The 14,502-nt window shown below is 31.3% G+C and overlaps 1 protein-coding gene across 9 annotated transcripts in view; it reads right to left on the bottom strand.

The window, feature by feature from the left end:
* Positions 1-14,502, bottom strand: part of LOC116426304 (uncharacterized) — a 175,396-nt gene that overhangs the window by 9,403 nt on the left and 151,491 nt on the right. For all 9 annotated transcript variants that reach the window (XM_031975096.2, XM_031975092.2, XM_031975089.2 and 6 more), the window contains one exon: positions 1,395-1,758. In XM_031975096.2, the coding sequence (XP_031830956.1) occupies positions 1,395-1,758 (364 nt within the window). The remainder of the gene's footprint in view (positions 1-1,394; positions 1,759-14,502) is intronic.

Raw genomic sequence — 14,502 nt, 5'->3', positions numbered from 1 at the left:
AACAATACGGAACGAAATCATTGTATGATTTCTAATTGTAAGACTTGTATAAAACGGTTTTGAATAACCAATTAAATAATAATTTACCAACTATTGGTAAAAAATAAGTCACTCGTTTATTTAGTAAGCAAACAGTATAGCTTATTTAATACTAAATTTACGGAATGACTTAATTTGATTCATACTGAATTTTATAAGCATTATTTGGTAAATGTTTGGGTCGATTTTGATTGATGCAGATACGCAATTGTGTATCGCAATTGTCTACTTTTAAATCTCTAACTGCTAAAATCTAAATGAACGAATATCAATTTTTCTAAAGACGATATAACAAACTATACAATAAATGTCCGTAAAATTAGTGATAACTCTCTGCACTGGAAAGATTTTCAGTATCAATAATCACTGTTTTTTGATGAAGTATCGATAATATTTTTTACAACTTAATATAAAGAGAAATCATACGTAAATACAAAAATAAGGAAGGGACCTGTTTTATCTTAATATTCTATGAACTGAAACAGTATACAAAATTGAATAAAATATCAGCTGTATAATACAGCTGTATCAAGTCAAATGGCGACTCAGTGTCGCCTATTGAACGCAAAGGGTTCAAAAATAATAACAATCCCATAAATTGGTATCGAGTATAAAAAACGCCATATAAATAGAAGGACATTTATACCTAACTTAAAACTGAAACTACCGTACAGTCAAATTGACATTTCAAAATCGTTTCATAGAAACTCCAAGAGTGCATCTCTTAAGATTTCTATCAATTCACAATTCAGTTTGCGTATTGTTAAATAAATATCTCTAGTCATTTCCCAGAGACTAATTTGCTATATTTCCAATAATTGCAAAAGGAAGAAATCATGGATTATTTTGATCTGGTTCTAGTGTTAACACTAAAACTACCCAGCAATCACAGTGAGTTATTTCCAACTTTCTATAAAATTAAGTACTTCTACTTTAGTCTTCATAATTTAATACTTGCAAAATAAAAATGCTAAAGTGGATCAATTTGAAGTGGTTCAAATTTTTATAAAAATTAAAACAATACGTTTCTTGAGATTCGCAGGGTCTCCTACTATCGTATCTGAACAGTTCCACAAATTCAATTGAATATCTTTCGCAAAAATGCCTTCAAAATTTAAATACTTCCAAAAATAAAAATTCCAAAGTGGGTCAATTTAACCCACCCGGTAGTGTTAATGTTAAATACGTAAACATCCGCAGTCTGCTGCGATCTAAAGCTTCGATCGTATACTATACCGTCGCGTACACACTTGGGCGACGGTAGCAAACGCCAGAAAGCACCCGGCAGGGTCGAAAGAAGAATAAATGATCAAAGAGAATTTCCCCGGGAATGGATCGATGATCGATATCCTTACCTAGCATTTTGCCTGGAGACCTTGTCTCGTCGGAATTCCAGGAGCGCCTGCTGTAGCCTGGCGTTTAAGGTCGAGGCCAGCCTCCTGGCGGTGGACTCCTTGCTGCAGAGGGCGGCATGGCACCTGAGCTCGGGCCTCAACCTCCGCCCCTCGTGTCTGTAGACCCAGACGAACAGGCGCGGGTGGGAAGCGGGCGCTGTGCAATAAGTGACTCTGTGCGCCCAGTACTCCGTCAAGCCGTGGTCCTTCGTCGTCGCGGTCAAACCACCGTTCGTGACCGTCAGCCTCATCGACACGTCCGGCCTGTTGCTGGTAACGTAATTGCGCCATAAGGTCGACACCGGTTTCTCCACGCAGCCCTCACCTGCAATTTCAATCGGATGTTCTTGTCAGACCAACGGGATGAGGATCGTTTCTGTTGCGCACGGTGGAACGCCGGTTATCTGGACTAATTGGGAGACAAGCTTGGATAAGCGACTTTTCGGGTAACCGTCTGAAAGGAACAAATTTTTGGACATTGAATCGGGAACTGATCACTTGGGAGGTTTGAGAGTTGTTAGATGGTTTAACATGTTGACGCCAGCGTTGTAATTTTCAGGTCTGTTAAAATTATTGAAATTATGAGTAAGACAAATAATTGGTATAGTTGGGAATTAACTTTCTTATTTTAAAAAATTGCCATTTTTTATTCAGAAAAATCTTATCCGAAAATTGTTGTGTATATGTATTATGAATTATCATAAATTATGAATAAGAAAATTAATTTTGAAATATATCAATTAATTTTCTTAGTAATAATTTATGATAATTCGTAATATATGAACATGGTCATTTTTTTCTATCAAACTAATTTAACGAACTACATATTTGATGGTACACACCGTCTGATGCGATATTCAAGTGTGAACCACCGGTGGTACACTCCCACGTCAACATATTAATGCAACAGAATTCTCACGTTTGATAATTAGTATTGAATGCATGACGTATTAATATATGAAATATTGAAGTAAAATAATCTTGTTCCGTGACTTTTGTATGATTTTTCTCTGTGCAAACAGTATCATTGACATTTCATCAGACAATGATGGAAATTTATCGTCAACAAGTTAACAAGTGCAAATGGTTAATCGTAGTTAGTACGTAATACAGACGTATACTATTTTCAAATGTACTTTCACTGTTTCTTATGTGTTTAATAATATTAGATTTATCCTCTAATTTCAGTACTGTTCTTTTTCTTCTATAGCAAATAAATTTGCATGCACGTTATGAACTCATTAGTAGATGCGACACAAAGAAGGAATACTTGTAAATACGTAATTTATAGGTATACTTATATAAATGAATCATTTATGTAATCGAATGTCGGATAATTAACGTTCTCGATAATTGGTGTTCGGATAATTAACGTATAATTTCGGATAATTTCATTGTATACGTTGAACGTACTTAGAGTTAACCCCTTCACGTTCAAAGTGTTACGCCATATTTTCCGCGTCAACCGTTTAGAACAATTTTCTATGTGGCGTTATTGACATCAGTAATTATTACATCTGTTTACATGGTAGTTATTATTTTTTTGTTTATACAGTTAAGTCCTTTGTATTATTAACTTATACTTATTGTAATCTATACTAATTGTCAATTAATATTTCCATATGATACTAACACTATTATTATTACTATAATCATATTAATTATAAGAATAATGTGGTTAATAATCATAATTATTATTATTAGTATAATAATAATATAATATAATAGTATTATTAATGATTATTGTTATTATAACTACATTATTCAGATTTTAATTTTAATATTTATAGTTGTCTAATACTTCTTTAGAGTGCGATAGGCTATAAAATAGGTAATTTTAATTGCATTGCTCTCTAAAAACATCGAAATACATCTCCGGTCAATAACTTTCAAGTAATTAAAGGCTGCTATTGAAGCATGAATATTAGGACTGTCAAAAAGACTAACTATAATTGGTTTGTAGTTTTCTTATGCAAATTATAAGAGTGCATTTATCAAAATTTGATTGATTTATATTATAGTACGTGTATGAGTAAATTAATTTTATTAGTAATTCCTTAGGAAAGAATACTCATCTTTTCAGCAGCTGTAGAGAAAACAAATTGAAACGGATCATTTCGAAGATCGTCTCATGAATATTAAAATCAAATAATATGTGTACCATTAATTCAAAGATTTCCAGATAAAATCTGAATCGGTATCTGAATATATTTATTTCAGTATGTATCGCATAAAATCTAGTTCAGTTACTAATGTCATATATTAATTGCATGCTTGTATTCTGTAAATTACTCTTTATGGAATCATTTGAATAACTAATGTATGTAATTACTGAATAAATTACATGTTTTATACGTTAATCCTTATGTACACAACCGGAAACCCGTGTAGCCATTTTCGTTTCAAAGTAAAAATTGATTATGGTTTGTTTGGAATATTTAAAAATCCTTTTAGATACTCTTTCTTTGAACACTGTTGAGTCAACACACGTTTAATAAATAAAGATTCTTGTAACAATTAAAAAGTTATTTTTATTACTCTCCTTACGACCTATATGGCGGATGATAGAGGAAGCTTCAACAATTCGTTGTCATGTCACTCTAACATTATTACGATTTTATCACAGATGCTTTTGGAATTACAGATTTTTCTGACTACGTATTTAAAAAAACACAAGAAATTAATTTTATCTATTAAACATTTTTCATTAGAAGTATTCAAATAGACTGTTCATTACATAGTATTTTGTGTATTCGTCGGCGGTATAAATACGTAGAATCTAAAGTTAAATCATAATTATACATCTGTAACCGTATCGCGTATACTCGATCATTCTAATTGGTTTTCACTAAGGATAATGTCTTAATATTGTAGATACTGTGTTACCTATTCTAAGGGTAATAATCACGTTACTGTTATGGCGGGGTATTACTATTCAATGCTGCCATTGCACTATTATTTAGGATACCATCAGCGAGTAACAGTAATCGGGACAGACGGTACGTGTAAGTAGGTATATACACGAGTTTCAACGCTCGTTTCCGTGTACAATTACACACGGTACAATTGCACAGCATATAATAGCTATTACTTGTATTACATAGGTGGACACAAAATGGTTCCCTTCAGGGTTAAAGACGGGACGTGAATTACATTCATGTAAAGGATTATGTACATTGTACAAATGGCGCCGCAACGTAGAAATTATCCTGCAATAAATCCACGAAAGTTACGTTCGTATTAGATGTAGGAAACAGTTCGTCGCGAAGAATTTTAGTTTGATGATTTTTCTAGGCAGAAAGTCATAAATAACAATAGCAATTACATCGACGATTAAGCATTTATACATTATTTTAAATAAAGCATTGATTTTAATGTTAACTCGAGCAAATATTTTTACCACATCTAATATTTCATAATTTTTATAGATTCATTTTCGAAAATAGTGATGAGACGGTGCTGTTATTTTTTTGTGTGAGATAATTTAGAATGTTTCATAATAATGTGGGCTCGTTCAATGCGCTAGTACAGTGAAAACAGATATTGTCATTTTCAGAAAGGTCAACGCAATGTATGTTACATTCGAAGTTTTCTTTCGATATGTTTAAAATTGAAAAAAAAATATATTTTGAAGTATAAGTATTTATATCTTTTAGAAGTTTTATTTCATTACATCTATTCTATATTTAAGAAAATATATGTAATATTATAATAAAACGAATCGATTGAATCGATCTGTTGAAAAAGTAATTTATTCTGATTATAAAGGAAACTAGTTAATATTACAAAAAGCTAATTACTCCTTCTTAATTTACGTTTTTAAGTATGTATAAAGTCGTGTTTGCAGTCCAATTTTGCGTATCACCAGTGTAATTTCAACAATGCCTCTCATTCTTTTATAGATTAATTTTTAAAGCAATAACACTATCATGTATGATAAGTAATTGTCTTTAAAAATGTGTTATATGTCTTTTAGCATGTTTATTGCATTTTCATGATTTCTCATGGTCACTGACAAGATAATAATATAGCTACCGATGATCTCTTTTTTATCATAAATGCTAATCCATGACCTACGTTATATCACACATCGAAGCTATTGATTGAACATATAAAATTGCAATTGTAATGGTTATAATTGTAAATACAAAAACTTGAATTACTTATTCATACACCACTTGTTACGTTACACGTCAATACTGTTCCTCGAGGTGAACGCTCAGAGAATGTTTCTTTAACATTTATAAACGACTGTAAGAACGCTGATAATTGTAATAAAAGATATAAGTCACACCATTCGAATAGTTTTTATAATTTCAAAGCTTTTCTGGTTATAGAGTCGTGAAAAATTTAGGCACAGAATACCCAATAGCTTTCGAGCATTCAGTACCTTCAAAATTATTAAAACTTTCTCTTAAAACTTTCTCCAAGTTTCTTCAGGATTTCTGCAACTTTTAAAGTTTGCCAAAGCTATTGAATTTCATTAGCTTGACATTGACCCTGGAAACTTACAATTCTTTCGTGAAATTTGAAATTCGAGACACTGAATGTAGAAAGCATTCCAGTTGAAAACTTAATAAAATACGTTGCCAGTATCTTTATATAGATATTTTCAAAATCACCATTTTTTATTAAATACATGAAATAGATAAGAAAACGATAAAATGTTATACAATTATATTGAAAATTCACAATTCACTATAAGCCTATCAAATAATATTCAATAAAAAATCGAAAAATCAATTGAGGAAAAATGATTAAACTTTTAATCATCTAAAAAGGAATAAAATTATTTTCTAATTTTGAGTTAAAATTTTAAAAAATGTTTATGACACCTTAGGTAAAGATGGCATTAATTTTGTTATGGTTCTCAATTTATCTAAGAATTTCAAATATTTTTAAAAATAATAGTAACATATAATTTACATAGCAACAATTTTCTTATACCATTTTTAAATCCGAAGTATTTTTAACAAAATAACACGACTAAACCGACAAGAATTAAACGAACCAGACTGTCATAAAAATGAAAATATTGTTGGGTCAAAAGGGGCTCGAAAAATGTTACAGGGTTAACACGTTGACTGCAATGAGAATTCCTTTTGTACAATAACACATATTTTTTCATAACAAAGGTAAATGATATTAAATATTAAAAATAATTATTAATGATTTGGCGTCACAGTACTCATATCACACAATTATCTGTCTGTTTACGTTACCAAATATTTTCATTCGACATTAATTTTCTTACTGTAATTATTCCCAAATAATTTGGTAGTTCCGGTCATCACTGACCACCACGAAAGTCAACGTATTAATACATTCGCGACCGCTGACGAGAATTCACATCTTCCCAGACTCTACTCTTTCAAAATATTTGATTCTTTCGTTCCTTTCAATTTTCAAAATTTTTCATTTCAAACATCTAATCGTCACAAGACAAGACTTTCAAAACAAATTTTCTAATTTTCTTCCATATTTCACCTTAAAAAATCCAAAGCAATTGGCTTAACCGCTTGCTTTATAATAACGTGTGAGACTCGTGGTGAAGATTTCAAACAGAATTTCACAAACATAAGTATTACTCAATTTCTGTGAATTCAAATTAAATACTATTCTTCTCCTATTAATGATTATATCTTAAAGCAAACATAGGGGTAGAATATATCTAAAACTTCTCTTTTTTATCATCACATTATTAATGACAAAGTAGTTGTATGGATCATAGCTGAAAATAAATCATAGAGCAAGGGGTGAAGATTTTCGTTTTCATCGGAAATGAGTATTAGAAAAGCGAAAAATTTGCCTGCCACGAATTTGTCAATATTTTTTAACTTAATATTCTTCTCCGAACACCCTGGCATTCTTCCCTCGCGATTCGCCCGCCTCCCCCCTCTGCCGTCCTCCACCATTGGTTTAGAACTCGAAGTAACTGTACCTGCGTTTCCTGTATCTCTTAATTGGTAACGCGATCTGAGGCACAACGGGCAACGGCGAATCAAACTGTATCGAAGGTCAGGATATGCTTGTCCCTCGATTTAGTTCCGTCAGTGTATTCCAGTCGCGTGTAGAAGTCCCGCGGAATGCCTGGCTACAACATATATGTAGCGGCATCCAATGGTAACGGACATTCGGTGCCGTTTCTTGCAACTTCTCCGGAGGAGTTGGTCACCGCGAAGCATCGAATCGCGTTGAGTTTTCATTGTTCACGATTAGATTTTATAACTGCGTAAATGGCAATAATTACGGGCATTTAATTTTCACACCCTGATTGCAGTGGGAAGCTTCAGATGTTGTTTGAATCGTGATAATATCTGATTATTAAACGCTACGTAGCAGATTGTGAATAGAGCTGAATTTAATTGAAAATTGAAGGGAACAGAAATAATAATTCGCTGAATATAAAGGAAAATTGAATTATGTAACAGGAGATGAAACGTAACTTTAGTTGCATGTACATTACTCTTTCGAAGTATATTTTTTAGTTATAGTGATCCGATTAGATAAAGAAGAAACGATTGCTTTCTTTTCTAATTTTAAATTGAATCAAAGTAAAGTGTTTTTATTTATAGTATTCATAGACCGATTAAATGAGAAAAGAAATAATTGTTTTTTTTTTAATTTTAAATTCGATCAAAGTGAATGTTTCATTATAAGGAGAAGTTTTTCTATAACTCGATTTTAATGTTTCTCAAATATTAATATTGAATCGATCTATATATTTTATTTAGAAGAAAAAGTTGACTTTTGGCTCGAGTTAATAAGATCACGGAACTTTTATTACATCATCACTTTCTTAAACATAGAGTTCCTAAATAAATGAATCTTAACGAATACAGATTACCTAGTATCGACTGAATAATAGTATTACTTATTCTACTATGTACACGTTCATTACATTTCAAGAATAAATAACACATCAACTACCTGTAGTTATTCTGAGATAATTGCGAAAAAAACATTCGCATTTCCGATGCAAATCGATGCAAACATTAAAGTAGTAGGAGAACAAAATGATTTCAGGTATATTTCGTAGTCATTTAACTTATTCGAACGGACGTTTTGCATTTTATAGCGAAGAATACAATGATGACTACCGCGTCACTGCGCTAAACAGTAATTTGCAGAAATAACCACAGGTTAGGTCAGATATGAAAATATCAACACTTAAAATTCAGCTTGTTTCTGCTAATCGCAGACTAAATCATCACAGACGGAGTCTGATGACTTGTACGTGGAATTCTCATGGTCACGTTGTTCAAGAATATTATTCGAGAACTTTATTCGCGGTCACGTAGACATCTGCTATATACTGTTGGGAGATGACTTGATGTCTAGCGGAACGCCACAAAAGCAAGAGGTGTCTTCTAGTTCATATTAATGGATTTATAGAAATAAATAGAATTCGAGAGAATTGAATTTAAATCTGTAAATAAATCTTTGATTAGAGAAGTTTTGGAATATCAATTTGAATTTATTGGTAAAAATTAGTAGTACAATTTTATAGTTTTGATTGCTTACTGTAACCGTATTGACGAATAGTAAATTGGCGAACAAAAATATCAGGAATTAGGAAACAAAGCCAACAGAAAAGTTTTAGAAGCGATTTTTACACTAAAACTACAAATGAGTCAAAATGATCCATTGCTGATGTTTCCATTTTGCACTTATTGAAAAGATAAAAAATGTTCCTCTAAGAAATTATTAAAGAAATTGATTCAGCATCACGAAAACTGAATTGTAAATCGATTAAAGTCTCAACAGATGCACTCTTTGAGTGTTTATAAAGAAATTTCAAAAACTCAATTTAACGCTTTGTTTTAGTGTTTTAAAAATATATATATAGAAGCTAATAGATTTAATCAGATTGATACATTTTCGAGGAATTTGAATAGTTTTAAAAGCTTTGTTAAGAAACTGCTAAGTGAAATTTCAAAGTTTAATTTATATTTCTTATTACCTTATCATCTATTATATTGTAAAACTTTTGTTTCATAAACTCCATACATTTCATTTATATCTCTACCTGTTCTATACTAACGAGCATCCGCCCGTCAAATGAATAAATAAATAAAAAGGAAAATTGAGTGAGAAAAACTGAAAACTGATCGATCAGCCGAATTCCTCAGCCATCAAGTGATCTAGCAGTACTCAGGCTTGCGCCGGCAGCCGAACAATCGCGAATAAATTCCCGAATTCTCATGAGGCGATCGTTTCCCCTCGTCGTTCCAACGAAATCTGAAATTCGGTCTCGAACCGGAGATAACGAAACGGTACTTTTAAACAATCCGCGGGATGTAACCGTAATCGAAATACATCGCAGACGGATCGTGTTCACAATCTAGCAACTGAATGCAACAGATAAAAGTGAGCCGTGCGAAGGATCGCGGAGACGTGGAACACAAGTATCGTTAGTTGGTTCGTTTCTACGATCAGATTAGCAGGCAACAAGAAGATTTAACGCGAATTTCTTGGCCATTTTCTTATTCTCCTCCCGACGCGGGCTCATTTCGTCGCGTCGCTGATAATATCTGTTTGTTTACGCGCCATAGGCCAGAAACGAATGTTGTTTTCGAACGGACGTACTTCTATGTACAAAGGAGACGCGGGATGCGATTTCCGCGGAACTTCACGATCGCTCGTGATTCCGCGATACGCGTTTTAACGTGCAACGAAATCGTTTTCCGCGGATACTTAACTCATCTTTAATGCGTTAACTGCCTTGAGAATCCAGCCACTTATTCTTTCGCGGCGAAGGTAAATAGAAACAATTGAAAGGTTTGCTGCGAAGGAGGCATCTTCCTTTAATGATTGACAGTGGAATTATCCAGCAGCAAAATTGATTGTTTTATATGCTATAAAGTTTATAAAGATTCATTTACTGAGATTTCAATCTGATTGTATTTTAATTTTGGTTTATCTAAATCGGTTTATTTAATAGTTTCTCGGAAAATCATCTGTGTGTTTAATAATTGTGAAAGGAAAGATTAGAAATAAGTCATTTTGATTCATCTGGTAGTTCTAGTGTTAGTGTAGTAAACAATTCTTGTATTGCAATTGTATTACAATTCTTGAGTTATGTTATTAGTTAGTTATTATATAAGAATAATAGTTAAATAGGTTTCTGTACAACATTCAGTACACCACTCAAGAAAATTGATAATATTTGACAATTTTAATGATATCGGACCACCTCAACCGTAAAGTTATATCACCTGGAATTACCTTATGCTTTAGAGCAAACATGGACACAAATATGCCACAGAAAATGTACCCAGAGATTTTCTCTTTTTTCTAATAAATTATTAATAATAAAGTAGTTGTGTCGATCAGGGTTGAGAAATAAATTACAGGGCAAAGGGTGAATCCCATCGGAAGCACATTTCAGGATTAAATTCTACGTGTGTACTTCATAAACCGCCGAGATTGACCTTCCAAGTCCAATGATCATGAAACTGGATTCCGTTTACACGTAATCTACATGTAATGGTATTTTTATGTTAACAAGTGATTACATAAGTGGAAGATGTCGTCCACACTTTGTGCGCTCTGTCGAAATGACTTTGGACTCTTTCAACTGATAGTTTCCTGCGTCAGGATATGTGCAAGGCTAAAACTGTTATTTAATTTCAATGCGTTTGCCTGTGTTATTAACTGTCATTCAGTTTTGTTGGTCACTAACTTATTAATATTAATATATTGCCGTATATGTAGGTTACTAGAGAGTGGTTGTGTGACTTTTTCTATTATAAATTTTTATTTTTATTAATATGACTGATGTAACTTTTTATAAAAATTATAAAATACTGCCTTAGATTTTACGAAATTATCAATTTTTTACGCAATTTTGAATATAAACATTTGTAGCTTTAATAATTAGCATAATTATAATTATTAGTAAATATTGTAATTCGATAGATATGGTAGTTTTTTTGTTGATATTCAATTGTTAACGTTGTATTAATATAATATAATTTACAGGGTGTACAATAATAAATGGAAGAAAACTGTAAAAATAACAAATTGCAAATTGGACTTCACTTTTAAATAATTATTATTACAAAGTTTTGAGGAACACTGACGATACTTCCCATTTCATGGAATATTTTATTTTCTTCGTGCAAATATGATCTTCTTTATAGAGTATTTAAATTTCTGCTCAGTCTTTTAGTTTTTCAATTAAGGTGAAAAATATCCGTGAAAAAACTGCCTCACTAGCTTTGAAAAATATTTAAATACGTTTAAATACTTGCAATATTACAAAAACATTTGTTATGTCATTTGAGACAATTTATAGAGTTATTTTCTGTAATAAACATTTGTATACCTATTTGTACATACATGTATAACTATTTGTACATAGTTTATGTACAAATAATATTTAAAACAAAAAATTTAGTATTTTGTGTAAAATTAGTCTAAAAAATTACGAGTGGCAAAGGAAAAATAGTTTACAAATTCATATTTAATATATAAAAGCTTACAAAAATTGTCTACTAATAACATTAAAATATAAATTATACGTTAACCAATAATTGAAGGATTATCACACGTCAAAGACTAGAATAAAAATTCCATGCGATTAGTGTAATAAATATGATATACTTCCAATTTACCTTACTAAATCCTTCGAACTCGACACAATTAATAACTCAGACAGATAAAAATGTAAATAGAGATTTTTTTCAGCGTAGGTTCATCCTCAAGTTTGAAAGCACCCGATATCCCATTACACAAAATTTATTTATCCGATCCATTAATTATGTTAAGAAGTGTGAAATGAGAAGGCGATTAGTCATTTTTTCGCTTCTTTTCGATGGATACAATAACCGTCGAACGAATGATTTGTTGCTAAAAGTAACGGCAACCTCTAATTAACCACGTCACGTATAATACGAGCATTCGTATCCAATAATGCAGCTCGTAATTATCAATTAGACACGGCTCTTGCGAGATATGCAGTTCGTAGGGACGGCAAAAAAATGGATTAAAGCAAGTTAATCGATTCATAACTCTTTCACGGTATCTGAAAGGATTGAAAAGAAAGGTGATACGTACAACCTTCTCGAAATAGTGACAGTGAAAATCCCAGCAACATGCTTTTCATAAAGTGTACACGCACGTCGAACGGAGTGACGAGTACAATTCGATTTATCTACACACAATTAACGCGTTATCTTGTACAAAATGAATTATCGCTTGATAAACTGATTAGAAATAATGTAGTTATTCTTAGTACGGAAATCGAGACTTGACCATTGAAATGGTAATTGAACGTTATTTCATAGCGCACGTGTCGGTGGAGCCGAGTATTGATTTTATAGTCTACTGGTACTTATTTATTTATGAATTTTTTGTCATTCAACCAAGATCTACAACGATAAATCACGCACGTGGACTAAATCCAGGGTATTTCGATCGTATTTTCATAAAGTTTTAAACGTATTACCTCTTTGCAGTAGAATATAGCTATAACTCCATGCCCTATGATTTATTTCTTAACCATGATCGATACAACTACTTTATGATTAATAATTTGTTAGTGAAATAAAGAATTTTGTGAATATTTCTATAACAAAATAAATAACACTTAGATTCACAAAATTCAGTTTAAAATATTTATCAATATATAGTCTGACACGATATTTTACGTTAATGGCGATTTCGAGCTTCCATGTATCATAAAATTGAAAATTATGAATGAGTGATTTAATTATTCAAGTAATGAGAGAGTGACACGTGGTTATTTCATTTTAGTATTTAGGACTTCGATGCATAATTCAGTTTCTTATAAAAAGAAATGTTAGAAGTTTAAGATTGTCTCATCTGCGAAGAGTTAATAAAAAGTTGTTTCGTTAACCCTTTGGGGTTAAGAGTTTAAAATTCAGATAACGACTTAACACTTTCGTGGCCAGTGTTTGTTTCAGTAGCAATGTGCATAGTTACAATATTTTATTAAAGGCAATAAATTGTCTGTAGAAAATGCAAGCAGAATTTGAGGAAAAAAGCTTGTCAACTTTCTACATGTTACACCATGCATTGCGAGTTTAGATAGAAACTCATGTGAAAGTAATTTAATTTTCTTTACGTAAGGTACAGAATGTTGAGTGTCACAAATATGCGACGCTGGTCGCGAAAGTGTTAATTATGATTTTGCGCTAATTGTCGGCGTGCGATATATAGTAGACTAAATTCTAATTAGTGAGACATTTGAAGAAATTTTAAGTTATAAGATATTTTAACTGACCATCATCATCTAGTTATAGAACAGGATTCTTTCATGTGTTTATAAATTAAATAAGTTTTATTTGTAATTGGTATTATTGATATTGCGGTGCTGTAATTATTGTTTACCTTATTTTTTACCTTTCTACAACCCTTAAAAAAATATATTTTTTAAAATGTATTATATAATGCAGATTTAATTAGTATTTAAGTTATCAGTATAAAAGTTTGGATTACAGCAAGATAACTGTAATTGTAATTGATAAAATGTTGTGAAACAAATATTAAAGTAATTTGTTTGAATATAGTGAATGAAAACGCTGTTTGTTGTAGAAAAACTCTAGAAATAAGTTTATCAAATCGAAGATGCAAATGTTTCCTTAAATTATTCATTTATTAACGTATAATAGTTGTCAACATATTAATTGATAGATTAATTTCTACAAAATTTCCCCAAAACTGTGTTGCTTTTTGAAAGAAACATCACAAACTCAGTAAACCAATAATTGTTACATTTACCAACTTAAATCGCTTGCAAATAAATCCATTTCATTAAATCTTTTGTTTTTTTGGGGGGGTTTAAATTTACACGAAGCAAAGATGATTTATAATTTGACGATAAAAAAGATTTATAGATTTCAACGAGTGAAATCATTATCAATTTTTGTTTAACTGGCTTAAATGTATACTAAAGAAAGGTAGTTAAGTTAATGATAAAATTTATAGACCACTTAGCAAGATAAATCATTATCAACTCTTTTTTCCTGATCATTTAAAATTTTGTATTAAGAAAATATATAGACTGTTCGACGAGCTAAGACTTTGGTCGTTTAGAAAATAA

The sequence above is a fragment of the Nomia melanderi genome, chromosome 12 (assembly GCF_051020985.1).
Source record: "Nomia melanderi isolate GNS246 chromosome 12, iyNomMela1, whole genome shotgun sequence".
In the NCBI taxonomy this organism is placed as follows: Eukaryota; Metazoa; Arthropoda; class Insecta; order Hymenoptera; family Halictidae; genus Nomia; species Nomia melanderi.
The sequence above is the reverse complement of the archived record's forward strand: the minus strand, read 5'-3'. Positions and strand labels throughout refer to the sequence as shown.